Genomic DNA, 12,695 nt, shown 5'->3' with positions numbered 1-12,695 from the left:
CCAACGGCCCGTATATTAGAAGCATCAAACCATCCTAGGGTTACCACTAATCCCAAAATCAAATCGAGCATCCATTGTCCCAGAGAGAAGAAAAAAGAAGAAGAGGCATCCATGGAGACAGAGAGGGAAAAGCATGTTTACTTGGCCAAGCTCTCTGAGCAAACCGAGCGATACGATGGTATGAACCGTTTTCGATCCCTAGATCTCTACTGTTCCGACCAAAAACCGAATAGACCAAATGTGTCCGAAACTCAGATCCTTTTTGCTCCTATGAATATTTTGGTTCGTCTAGTTTTGTTTTTAAACACTCTTACGGATTTGTCTTCTCTGAGATGGTACTTGATCTAGTTTTAGACGCGCTCTTGAGTAATCCTCTTAGCATGTGTCTGTGCTAATCAGAGCCGATCCTCATCACATGGAGACTAAACATTTGCTTGGACCCTTAAAATTTTACTAGTTAATATGTATAGATCAGTGTTTTGATTTGTTTAAATCATACCTAAATAAAACAATTTTTATATAAAGCGCCTAATTAATCATTTATCCCTCATATTAATTAGAAAATATATATATGTATTATTATAGTTTCAAATTTATGTTTGTTTTTATGTTTGTTTATGTTTGTTTTTTTTGAAATTGATGTTTGTTTTTTTTCAAATTTATGTTTGTTTTCAAATTTATGTTTGTTTATGTTTGTTTTTTTTGAAATTGATGTTTTTATGTTTGTTTATGTTTGGTGGGATAGTATGAAATAAATTTATGTTTGTTTTTTTTGAAATTGATGTTTGCAGAGATGGTTGAGGCGATGAAGAAAGTAGCTCAGCTTGATGTGGAGCTCACGGTAGAGGAGAGGAATCTTGTATCTGTGGGTTACAAGAACGTGATTGGGGCAAGGAGAGCTTCGTGGAGAATACTATCATCCATCGAGCAGAAGGAAGAGTCCAAGGGGAACGAGGAGAATGTCAAGAGGATTCAGAACTATCGAAAGAGAGTTGAAGATGAGCTTGCTAAAGTTTGTAATGACATCTTGTCTGTCATTGATAAACATCTCATCCCGTCGTCTACTGCTGTGGAGTCCACTGTGTTTTTCTACAAAATGTGAGTTGACCATTCTTATGATTATGTTCTTACATAGATTCCATTGTTTCTTATGTTTTGTCCTAAAATGAATTTGTTGTATGGGTATGAGATTCATGAACATTGCGTTGTTTTGGCTTTATTTTATATGTAGGAAAGGAGATTATTACCGATATCTGGCAGAGTTTAGTTCTGGTGCTGAGCGCAAGGAAGCTGCAGATCAGTCTCTTGAGGCATATAAGGTACTTGTTATCATCTTCTGTCTTGTTTTACTTTATTCGTGTATACATGTGAACAATATCTTTTTTTTTTGGTAAATGGCAATGTAGGCTGCTGTTGCGGCTGCGGAGACTGGATTGGCACCAACACATCCAGTTAGACTTGGCTTGGCACTGAACTTTTCTGTTTTCTACTATGAGATCTTAAACTCTCCTGAGAGGTTTTGCTTTGTTTTGGAGATATCATACAACAGAATCGGATTGTGTCACTTTCTAACAGTTTGAAACTATGTGTTGTACAGCGCATGTCAATTGGCGAAGCAAGCATTCGACGATGCAATAGCTGAACTTGACAGCCTGAACGAGGAATCATACAAGGACAGCACTCTTATCATGCAGCTACTCAGAGACAATCTCACCTTGTGGACTTCAGACCTCCCAGAGGAAGGAGGTAATTTTTTTATTTTAATATTTATCTCCCTATCTGCCTCTCATACAATCTTGGCTCAGACTCAAACTTTCTTTATTTTATTTTTTGTTGTTGTCTTAGACGAGCGAGCCAAAGGTGATGAGCCTCAGGAAGAGGAGGTATGAGAAGCCTTTTTTTTTTTTTTGTTAAATAGTTTTAAAGCTTAATTTTAAAAAGAGTATATGTTCATGGAAGTACTGAATCATTGCAGAACTGAAGTCCCGACTCCTCTGTGAGATGAGAAACAACTCTTGATGCAAGGCTCGTTTGCTCTAGATTGTGTATTTTTTTTTTATTTGTCTTTGTTGCTGATGTTTTCAGATCTTTGACGTTCTACACATGAACACTGCGTATCTTCAACTCTATCACTTATTAGTTTGCTTCTTTGTTGTTGAATTGATTACACAATGCATTTTGGGTTTTGCACACTTAGTGACGGAACTAAGAACACTTAAAGCAGTCAAATGTAAATGTCATACAAACAGCAAATATCTGTTTAACATATGCAAACCTAATACAAAAGTATTTTTCACATACTTGAAAGATAAACCTAATAAGATGATAACAAATCAACAAATAATAACATTATCCCATCACCTCACCAACTCATTTTCCTCTGCTTTGTCTTTTAAAACCCACAAATTTACACAACAACGAACCCATTATAAAGCTATAGCAAGAAGCTGTCAGAAACCGAAACAAAATCATCAGACTCGATTCCAGCGCAACCAGCTTGTTCCTGATGAATCTTGATTGAAAATGCAACCAGTTCACTCAATAGTTTGTCATCTGAACCGGACGACGACACAAGATATGTCGTCTTTGCTCTCTCTTCTCAATGCTTCAGCTGTTAGTTCCTTGGCCGCCTTCTGTGGATCTTTCACCCTCCTAGCTATCTCCATTGCCTCTTCATTTGACATCACCTTCATTTCCACAAATCAATTAACAAAACAGATTAATACTTTTTATAATAATATACACAAGAAGAAGAATAAAAATGCCATTTCATTTACCTTCCAAATGCCATCACTCGCCAGGACAAGAACATCTGTCTGGTTATCAACATAAGCATCTCTAATATCAGGCTCTGAACTCAGATGCGTCTTAAGTCCCTTATCTCCAAAGGCACGAGACACCGCTAACTGACCATTCACTCGAGGAACATCACCTATTAAAAAATCACAACTCATTTACATACATGATCAAGAAATGGTTCCCTGTTATCATTCAGATGACGTTCTCTATTTACCTGGTAGATTGGATACAAATCCACCTCTATCCTCAATACTCGACCTTTCTGCACGAGGCTCGTGATCCGTACTCATCTGCATTGTCCTGCCTCCTTGAGAAAGAAGCGCTCGCGAATCGCCAACGTTAGCTATCCACAACCTCCTCCCGTTAATCAGTATAGCTGTAACAGCGGTAGAACCTCCACGACCCAAGTCAGAACTGTTAGATAGAATGGCTTGGTCTGTCTTCTCATAAGCTTTTAATATAGACCTTCTAGGATCCACCCAGAACTCTCCCTGAACAAAAAAAAAAAAAAGAAGAAGCATATGATTAAACACAATCTCTTAAAATCATGAACAGGGCTGGTCCTGAACATTGCCCCAAAATTATTTTGAAAAGTTATATAAACCCTTACTAAATTGTATATAACTCCCAAAATCTCAGGACAGGCCCTGACCATGAGAAGATAAGAGAGTGAAGTAATAATCTTTTTTTTTTTACCTCCTTGAGGATATTGGAGAAGAGGTGTTTCTGCAAGTAGGCAGGGACAGTTGGACCCATGTGACCGTCATAGATAGCGAAAAGACCAAGTTCATGGTCTTGGACGTTGATGAAGTTAGCGACGTGATAATCCTCCATGGGATGGTTAGCTTTGCCTTTGACTAGACTAAAGCCGTACTTGATCAAACCTTCATCACTTCTTCCTTTACCAGATCGAGATGATGATTGTCCTCCCACAACCTTTTAGAAACCAAACCAAGAAAGCTAAAGCTCATAGCTTTACACTTATAACCGAACAAACATTGCAGCAACACTCGAAAACACACATCAATCGTAAAAAAGATAAAAAGAAGACAAACAATTAAAATCAATCTCAAAATTAAAAATTAAAAATAGGTACCTCGGAAGAGGAAGGGAAGCAACAAAATTTTCCCATTTGAAATCGAAGAAGCTTTCTTCAAAATTCACGAAGCAGAATCAAAACCTGGAAAAAATTGGGGATAATCATCATTCAGCTGCTGGTATACACAAATCGAAAAAGGGTGAGTCTTTACCTGGAAATAAAAACGTAATTTGTGTTCAATCGCAAAGATAAATCTACGAGAGGTCTGGTCTTCTCTGCGACCAAGTCTCGTTATTGTCTTCTTTCTACGCGAAATTTTGTTTATATATATTGAGTGAAGACACAAAAATAAACAAAAAAAATGAGAGCTATCTGTATTTTCCTGAACATTGCATTGGCGTGCTCTATAAATGTTAAGTATTTGCTTACGCCCCATTACTATGGAAACTTAATTTTATGACCAGAAAGACTTCATTCTTGGCGTCCATTGTTTTCTCTATAAATTTGAGTAAACAAATAATTACTTACCTTTTTCTTTTGTTTTGGTAATGAGTACATAGTTGATGGCCCGGACTAATATATATATACTTAATAATTTTTATAAAAGAATACATTATTAAATTAGATACACATTTTAAATTAATATTATAAATTATAAAATTTCAATATTCATATTGATAATCAATACATTAATTATAATATTTGTTTCATAGTTTTATTTATGAAACTAAATTTTGTATCAAAATCTTTTCTATAGTAATAATCAAATTAGGATACATGGATTTGAAATTAAACACATTATATTAGTGGACTGAAAAGAAATCTAGTGTCATTAAAATGATTATAAAAGATCACAATCCATAAAACATCAACAAAATAACAATAGCAATCAAACATTATATATTCTCTATAATTTAGATTATTAAAGCAGTGAGATAAAACCACAAAACTAATAAATAACACAACATTATCTTTATCTTCTCTTAGATTATATTTATATTATGTTTATTATTTTTCAAAAAAATTTATTGTTATTTAATATTTTAATCCTAGTTTTTCATGCTTACATATATTTTAATATTTTAGTTAATTTTTATTTTTTAGTTTATATAATTTTTTTTATTTTGGTTTTAAATATATTATTTTGATAACATTTGTGATTTTACGGATATCATAAATTCATTTGTGATTTTGATGGTTGTCATGTAAAGATACAAATTTATTTATTTTAAGTTAGGAATATGATCTTTTAATATTAAATATATATAAAATATTTAACATAAATATATAGTTCATATTTTAAAACATATTTTCAATGATTTTTTAACTTTAATTTAATATTGTAATAATTTGTATTTGGATTAATAATTTCCAATAAGAATAATAGAAACTGACTATAATATTAGTCATTAAAATCATAAACCAAATATAAGATACACATAATTATGATATTATTGGTAGATATTGTTAATATCTATTTATTAATTAAATGTCTTAAATATCATATAGAAGAGGTTAATGTTTATTAATTATCTTAAATATCATGCTAAATATATATATATATATATATTAAAATAAAATTTGGAGTAATAATATTAATTAAACTAAAGACTTATCCTAATCATGAGAAAGATGACAAGTAAGCAAATTCATTCCCAAATAATAATATAGATTGATTAGGATGTGAATATGCAATATGAATTTTTAGACAAAAGGGTAAATGTAAATGAAATTAGAGAAAAATGGGGATATATGGAGCAAAGAGTGGTATGGTTAATTAAATATAATTAATAATTGTAAATATATAATTTGTATATTAAAATTTAGATACCCATTTGGTTCTTAATTCGGTTTCAATTTTTTGGTTTTTGAGATATATGATATGCTCAGTTATTTATGAAATTCAGTTTAATTTTGGTTTCAATTTTTTTAGTTTAGTACGGTTCGGTTCGCGATTCTGAATAAATGTTTCAAACCTATAAACTATTTTATATATAATTTCTTTAGAAAATATTTAATTTTGAAAACAAACCTACGTATTCTCAAAAGCGGGGTAAAATCTAGTTTTTTTTTTATAAAGCTGTCAATTTAAATTAGTCTCACCTTGGATGGGCTAATTGGCATTTTGGCTTGTTTCTTCCTTCGCATTTTGTCACGTCATTTAAAAGGTACATTTTCACGCCAACTTTAATGCGTGAGATTAGCCGTCTTCGTGAAGGGAAAAAAAAATCATTAACTCGTTTACCCGATTTGGATTTTGGTGGCTTAAAGGATTGCGCGTGAAGACTAGCCTTTTGATGTTACCGTGATGACTTGACTGATATGGACCATAATGAAGTTTCCAAAAGTTAAGGTATCCTAGTGAGAAAAGAGGTATCCTAGGCTTACCATAAGCAGAATCTCAACGTATCAACGAATACGACAAGAAACTTGAAAGGGTCAAACCTCAAACGTTTGGACGCGCTTTCTTTTTTAGCCATCTTTCTATTTTGGTTGATGATTCCCACACGTTTCATGACTTTTTGACCCTTAAATTAGGTTTTAAAATTAGACACATCACTAGCTAAAGCTAGTTCTTTATACATAAATTAGTACGAAATTTTTAACCTCAGAGACACATTTTGTGTTATCAATTTTACTCAAAGGCACATTGTGCTACAACACACTTTTTCATGTTCTCTTTATTAATATAACTCTCAACTAATGACAGGTTTATTTAGTTTGTAAAACTCACCCAACCCAACCAAACTAATCTAGTTAACCAAAAACATCTTGTTTCATTTTCTTTTACTTTTTACAACGCACGACTGCTTTTACTTTTTCCCTTTTCACATTTTTTATTTATCTTCTTCAATCCCAGATGAACCCTAACCTCATGCTCTGGCGTCTTCTCCTCGATCCAGAAAGATGATCTGAAATTGAACTCAAATCAGACCTCCCCCAACCCTTCTCTCTTCGATTTTCTGATTCTCCTCTCCGAATCCCCCCTCTATGTTTCACCATATCATCGTCTCGCCTTCCGCTTGTCGCCCCAGAAGTTCTTTAGTGTTCCGGTCTAAATCAAACCTCCCCAAACCCTTGTCTCTTTGAATTCTTCCTCTACTACAAAATTGAAACTGACCACAACCACTACACCACCTTCATAACTAAGTCATAACACACTCCACTAAAGCTTCTTGTTTACCACACGCCAACCACCAACATGTCATCCATAATGAACCACAACACCCGTCTTGCACCACAATCAGACCACTAAACATGTCACACTAACCACACCCACTTAACCACAACAACACTTTCACGACATACACACCCTAAACAAACAGGTCCACGACAAAACACAATCCACAATACTGTTATGCTAACCACGTCCATCCTAACCCTGAACCACAACCATAATCATGTCGTCCACGCAAAACAAAGCTTAAGCAAACCAAAACATCTACAACCACAACCCTGTCATCCATGACACTTCACCCACCTAATCTCAAACCCCTGGCCTCAACCACAACCCTGTCATCCAACCACAACCCTGTCCTTCAACCACAACCTTGTCATCCAACCACAACCCTGTCATCCATGACACTTCACCCACCTAATCTCAAACCCCTGGCCTCAACCACAACCCTGTCATCCAACCACAACCCTGTCCTTCAACCACAACCTTGTCATCCAACCACAACCCTGTCATCCATGACACTTCACCCACCTAATCTCAAACCCCTGGCCTCAACCACAACCCTGTCATCCAACCCAAACAATAAGGCTTTTCTGAGCCATTAGATCGTTTTAAAAAAAATGATTTGACGGGCAGGATAGAAACACTCAAACCAAGACAACTGCTTTTACTTTTTCCCTTGTTTTATTTATTCCAACGAGATTTGTGATATGGTTTGGTTCTTTAAAGGGAACATACTCTTCCCATTCACGCTTGTTTATAAGCCAAGGGCTTTTTGGGCAGAAACAAAGACACATGCCCCCACTTTGTGTGGTGTAACCACAAAGTGTCTTTAAGAGTGAACAAAAGACACAATGTGTCTCTCAGCGTAAACACTAGCTTGTTTGATAACCAAAAGAAGATATTTGTTGCCAAAAACAATAAGGCTTGGATTGGTGTCTAAGCATACGTGTTATGTTATTGTTGTTCATCTAAAGTAGGTTTATAGGTCCATATTGATGTATACTCATTTCAACTTATTGTCCCCTTTTATGAGCCCAACTCATATTTTAAAGCAAACTCTAGCTCAGCCTACTTTACTACTTTTCCTCTTTCTTCCTCCCTTGCAAATTTGAGTCTAGATGATAATGATGCAATACCATTAAACTAGAAGTTATAAGCAGACAATTATCTTTACGCTGGTTCCAGCTTTCCTATTTATGGGCCGGGCTTTCGTTACGAATGTTGAAAGAAAAACTTATTTGGGCCGAGTAATAAAAACAAAAGGGCTTTACAGCAGCTAACTAATCATAAGGGCATTTTCGACCTTTCAGGAAAAACCCTCGGGCGTTAGGTTTTGACCAGAGAGAGAGAGCAACTCAAGTCAATAGAGATGAGGCTGATAACGCACAACATGCTCTCCTGCAACATCAAAGGAGTCACGAACGGCTTTCCTCTGAAGGTCGAAGCGGAGAAAGTGATCGAGAAGGAAATCGATTTCAACCCCGACTTCCTCAGGCACATGTTCGCCAAGATCGAGTGGAAGGCTCTCGTGGAAGCTGCTCGTTCCTTGGGATACGCCGAGTTGCCGGAGGATTCTCCTGACGCGACGGTGATTGAATCCGCCGCCGACGAGTCCTTGCTGAAGAAACTCCACCACGCGTTGCTCGAGCTCCACCTGGAGGAAGGCGCGCTCGTCTGCCCCGAGACAGGGCGGAAGTTCCCGGTTAACAAGGGAATCCCAAATATGCTTCTCCACGAAGATGAGGTTTAGTTGATTGGATTTAAAAAAAAAAAAAAAAATGTTCGATTAGGGTTTTGGCTGTTGTGATTTGGGAATCCTTTTAAGTGATGTATGCAGTTCAAAAGCTTTACGTTCTTAAAAATTAAGTAAGTTTTGTCTATGATTATGGTTTCTTTAGGTGTTTTGTTAGTGTTTGCTTTAAGTGAGATATGCAGTTCAAACAACATTCTTAAATCCCAAGTAATCCAGTTCTGCCTTCGATGATTCTGAATCATAACAAAATTACAAACAATTGGTTACTTGTTGATTTATATGGTGTTTGATTTAAATGGTTCCATTAATCTTTATGATATGGTAAGAGCCGGAGTGACATTTTTCTACAGAGCCTGTCCTTCTCTGTTTTCTAGCAGACAATCCAACTGTCGGATGAAAAATTTTCATGGTAACCTTTTCAAGATATTTTTTAAAAAATGTATCACTTCCATTCCACCTTCTATAGCCGAGAGACAAAGCTTTTGTGCAAGTAAACGATGGCGTGAAGGCAAAACATCTACTGCATAATTTGTGTGTAAATAATGGACGCAGGACTTCTAGTTACATATCATTGGCCTTCTCTCTTGCTCCACTCTACCACACTATCATACTAGCGCAGTTCAGATATAACTACAAGCATAGAAATAGAAAAATAATTATTTGTACATGTATATACATATCTAGTTTCACATTAATTCTGGGACCCATTAATTCGAATCAACATACATACCCTGAAAAAGGCAAAGACTAGTATGAAAGCTTAAACAAACTCAAACTCTTAAAAGTTTTTTGTGGAGCTGTATTCGGGTGCGTGAACTTGCAGTTGGGACACACAAGAGTTGATTTGCAGAGCATAACCAGCATATGACACTTCATGCACACCGTTGTTACCATCTCTTGCTTCTTCTGATCATCATCACCTTCAAACGCTAGCCATGACGGGGATCGACTTAGCTTTATATCACCTGATTTCCTCTTTTTACTTGGGCTCATGATCAAATTTTTGCCTTTTGAAGATTCGTCTTTCTTCACGATTGTTTTAATAGTGGAACTTGACGATGAAGAAAGGTTTAGCTCAAGGTCCAGGTATGTCTTGCGATCTTCAAACGTCTCTGAATGGAACTGCAAAGAGAACGATTAACACATGTTTTTTGTGCATATCAATTTTCACGTCCTTATACACTCCTTATGTTTCATAATATAAGTTACTTTAGGAGGATTTTTTTTGTTTTAAAAAATATAAATTGTTTTCACATTTATATGCACCTTTTATATTTATTTGAAAATTGTGGCTAATTAAATTCTATAAACTCTTCATGATTGGTTGAATTTTATTTGAATTACATACTAAATTGTACTTTTTATAAAGTAGTTTTTTTAATCTTTAGGCTTTTAACTAAAACCGTTTATATTATTAAATAGAGGGAGTACCTTAGTGTCTAGGTGAAGCTGAACATCAGGTTTTATCAACCTAGCGTTATCTGACTTTAATCTTTGATCGAACAGAGTACTGTTCTTCTCAAGTCTGGCTGGCGTTTGATCTTCTTGTTTGATCCGTTTGAAGGAACCGTGAAACGATTCTCCATAGTCTTTAATCTGGTCCCTCTTTTTAGAACAGAGGATCCCATCATGTAGAGAAAACATATTAGACCTTCAACTCTATTATGATGATTAAGAAGCTCTCGCTTTGCTTTGGTGTATAGAGAACGAATGATCAGATAGAGGAACAGTTCGTGAAAGTCGTATATATATATATATATAAATAAGATGAACCACCCATAAGAGTTATTATCTCCACCGGTGCATGTAGAATAGTAGACAAGAGTAAATGAGTTAGATATACCAAAATAAATACTGTTGATAATCGAATAAATTAGGATTCATATCTTGATGTATGTTACTCAGGAAAGATTTACTCTCACAAATGATCCATGTTAGTGCTGATATCTATCTTAAGTGGTACCTAAATATTTTAGCCAGTGTATTTATATCTTGTTTTACAATATACTAACGTTGGTGCCAGTCAAGATTTGTCAATTATACATCCTGAAAGGTATATTAACTCCAACGTGTCTTGTTTTAGAGTTACTCCCCTCTGTTCCTGTAGGATGTTTCAAAAAAATTTGATGTTCCGATATATAAAATGTTATCAATTTTCTAGGTAATTTTTACTTTATTAAAAACTGTGTTATTGGTTGAATACAATTATTTTATAGTTTTAATGATACTTTTTAGACAAAAAAATAATTTTCTTAATATGTGTGTTTTTCGTGAACATCTTATATTTAGGAACAGATGGAGTATTATTGAAAATGATACATTTAAATGGAAAAGTAAAACTATAAAGGATTATGTGAGTTCCAAGTTGGTGTGTGTTCATAAGTGAATGTATTGCTCCAAAGAACCTTACTGAAATGTGTAGATTTGTTGTTCTATTGAATTCATCTATCTGTTCCTTTTCTCTTTAGCTTTTGTGTTCCACCAATATCATCATGATGATGATATCATCAAACCATTATCTGGACGTATGATGATGCATGTGTATACGAGTTGTGTGAATTCTTGTTAGTCATAAAGGTGTCTACATGTGTGTCTATGTGCGTTTGATGTGGTGATAACGAGTTATGTGACTCAAGAGGTCAATAAATATTAAGTAGAAAGAAGAACTGAATACAGTTGAAGGGGGACGGTTCATGACTTCATGAATGCCGATGCAACTTTAATATCACAATAACTCTCACTCCCACTTTTCAATACTACTGTATATAACACCAAAAATATACATCTATCTAGTATTATTATTTCATAATATTGAAAATGTTTATAGTAAATTCCAAACAATTTCAAATAGATTGAAAAGCTTCTTCAACAGCCTACCATGCCACGACCTTCGCTTCCACATTTATTTTTAGGACTTTTTTTGGTCAGCTTCCTCATAAATTTTTCCACTATGTAAATTCAACGAATGCATTTATGCATGGATTATATCTACAAGTAGTCTAGTATAATATTAGAATTAAGGAATCTCTGGAATTACTTTGAAGCTAGCACCAAAAACTCAGAGTTTCTTGAAGTGAAAATTTCAATCAATGTAAAAAAGTATGCAACGAAAGCTCCAAGTAAAAAAGTTTTGGTCGCAGGTAAAATAGTTAATACTCTTGAATCATAATTATGGCATCAGCTAAATTTATTTGCTGAAAGGCTAAAACAGATACTAGTTATTATTTCCTGGTGGAAGAATTAAATAATCAGTACTTGTCTACCCGTTTCCATTTGAACAAGTATAAATGCGTAGTAACAGTTAATACACATGAATATTTTTAACGATGATTTTGTAAAACAAACATGCAAAGATATGTGCTAAGAGAAGATGACAGCGCCTGCATGTTTTTGTTATAGATCGACTGCGTCATGCAGAATTTGGATTTCTATAGGATTGTTTATTTTATCAAGATACATCATTTACAGTCACTACAAGAAAACAACGGTATTCTGACGGACATTCCGACGGAAAATGAAATCCTCGGAATATCCCGAGGAATTTCCGAGAAAATTCCGAGGAAACACAAAATTTGGTTTCCTCGGAATATACCGACGGAATTCCGAGGAAATAATAATCCGTCGGAATATTCTTATGGAATACCGAAGAAAAACGTATTCCTCGGAAAAAACCGATGAATTCCGAGGAAATATTATAGCCGTTAGAGAGCCGTTGGAGGATTTTAAAAATTCCGAGGAAATTCCGACGAACTAGCCGTTTCCGTCGGAATTCCGTCGGAATTTCCTCGGTCTGTCGGCAGGATTTCAACTATAAATACAAGCACCCCTCTTCCTCTTCATTCACTCCATATCTTCATCCTCCATCTTACTCTCTTTACACACGAATTTGATTCATAAAAAACATGTCTTCTTCAAATTATTTT

At 34.9% G+C, this 12,695-nt stretch overlaps 4 protein-coding genes across 5 annotated transcripts; 2 read left to right on the top strand and 2 right to left on the bottom strand.

Moving 5' to 3' along the window:
* LOC106295469 (14-3-3-like protein GF14 epsilon) lies at window positions 1-2,192 on the top strand. Of its 2 annotated transcripts, none has more exons than XM_013731382.1 (7): window positions 1-178; window positions 792-1,098; window positions 1,232-1,319; window positions 1,407-1,516; window positions 1,598-1,746; window positions 1,846-1,880; window positions 1,976-2,192. In XM_013731382.1, the coding sequence occupies exons 1-7, from the start codon at window positions 112-114 to the stop codon at window positions 1,979-1,981; spliced, it is 762 nt and encodes a 253-aa protein (XP_013586836.1). In that variant the 5' UTR covers window positions 1-111; the 3' UTR covers window positions 1,982-2,192. The 2 variants fall into 2 exon arrangements, with proteins under 2 accessions (XP_013586836.1, XP_013586835.1); XM_013731381.1 differs by having other exon boundaries at window positions 1,846-1,883.
* A 48-nt stretch (window positions 2,193-2,240) lies between these two features.
* Window positions 2,241-4,167, bottom strand: LOC106295468 (probable protein phosphatase 2C 9). Its single transcript, XM_013731380.1, has 6 exons — window positions 4,050-4,167; window positions 3,896-3,979; window positions 3,496-3,735; window positions 3,014-3,290; window positions 2,778-2,932; window positions 2,241-2,687 (listed from the first exon to the last, which is right to left on the bottom strand). The coding sequence occupies exons 2-6, from the start codon at window positions 3,929-3,931 to the stop codon at window positions 2,550-2,552; spliced, it is 846 nt and encodes a 281-aa protein (XP_013586834.1). The 5' UTR covers window positions 3,932-3,979; window positions 4,050-4,167; the 3' UTR covers window positions 2,241-2,549.
* A 4,187-nt stretch (window positions 4,168-8,354) lies between these two features.
* On the top strand, window positions 8,355-9,000 carry LOC106293141 (multifunctional methyltransferase subunit TRM112-like protein At1g22270). The gene is made up of 2 exons (XM_013728814.1): window positions 8,355-8,839; window positions 8,877-9,000. The coding sequence occupies exon 1, from the start codon at window positions 8,389-8,391 to the stop codon at window positions 8,767-8,769; it is 381 nt and encodes a 126-aa protein (XP_013584268.1). The 5' UTR covers window positions 8,355-8,388; the 3' UTR covers window positions 8,770-8,839; window positions 8,877-9,000.
* Window positions 9,001-9,327: 327 nt separating this feature from the next.
* On the bottom strand, window positions 9,328-10,481 carry LOC106293781. Its single transcript, XM_013729428.1, has 2 exons — window positions 10,204-10,481; window positions 9,328-9,894 (listed from the first exon to the last, which is right to left on the bottom strand). Exons 1-2 carry the CDS (start codon window positions 10,414-10,416, stop codon window positions 9,520-9,522), a joined length of 588 nt encoding a protein of 195 aa, XP_013584882.1. The 5' UTR covers window positions 10,417-10,481; the 3' UTR covers window positions 9,328-9,519.
* Window positions 10,482-12,695: the final 2,214 nt, after the last annotated feature.

This window comes from Brassica oleracea, chromosome C5 (assembly GCF_000695525.1).
Source record: "Brassica oleracea var. oleracea cultivar TO1000 chromosome C5, BOL, whole genome shotgun sequence".
Taxonomy (NCBI): domain Eukaryota; kingdom Viridiplantae; phylum Streptophyta; class Magnoliopsida; order Brassicales; family Brassicaceae; genus Brassica; species Brassica oleracea.
This window is presented reverse-complemented; position numbering and strand designations above follow the sequence as displayed.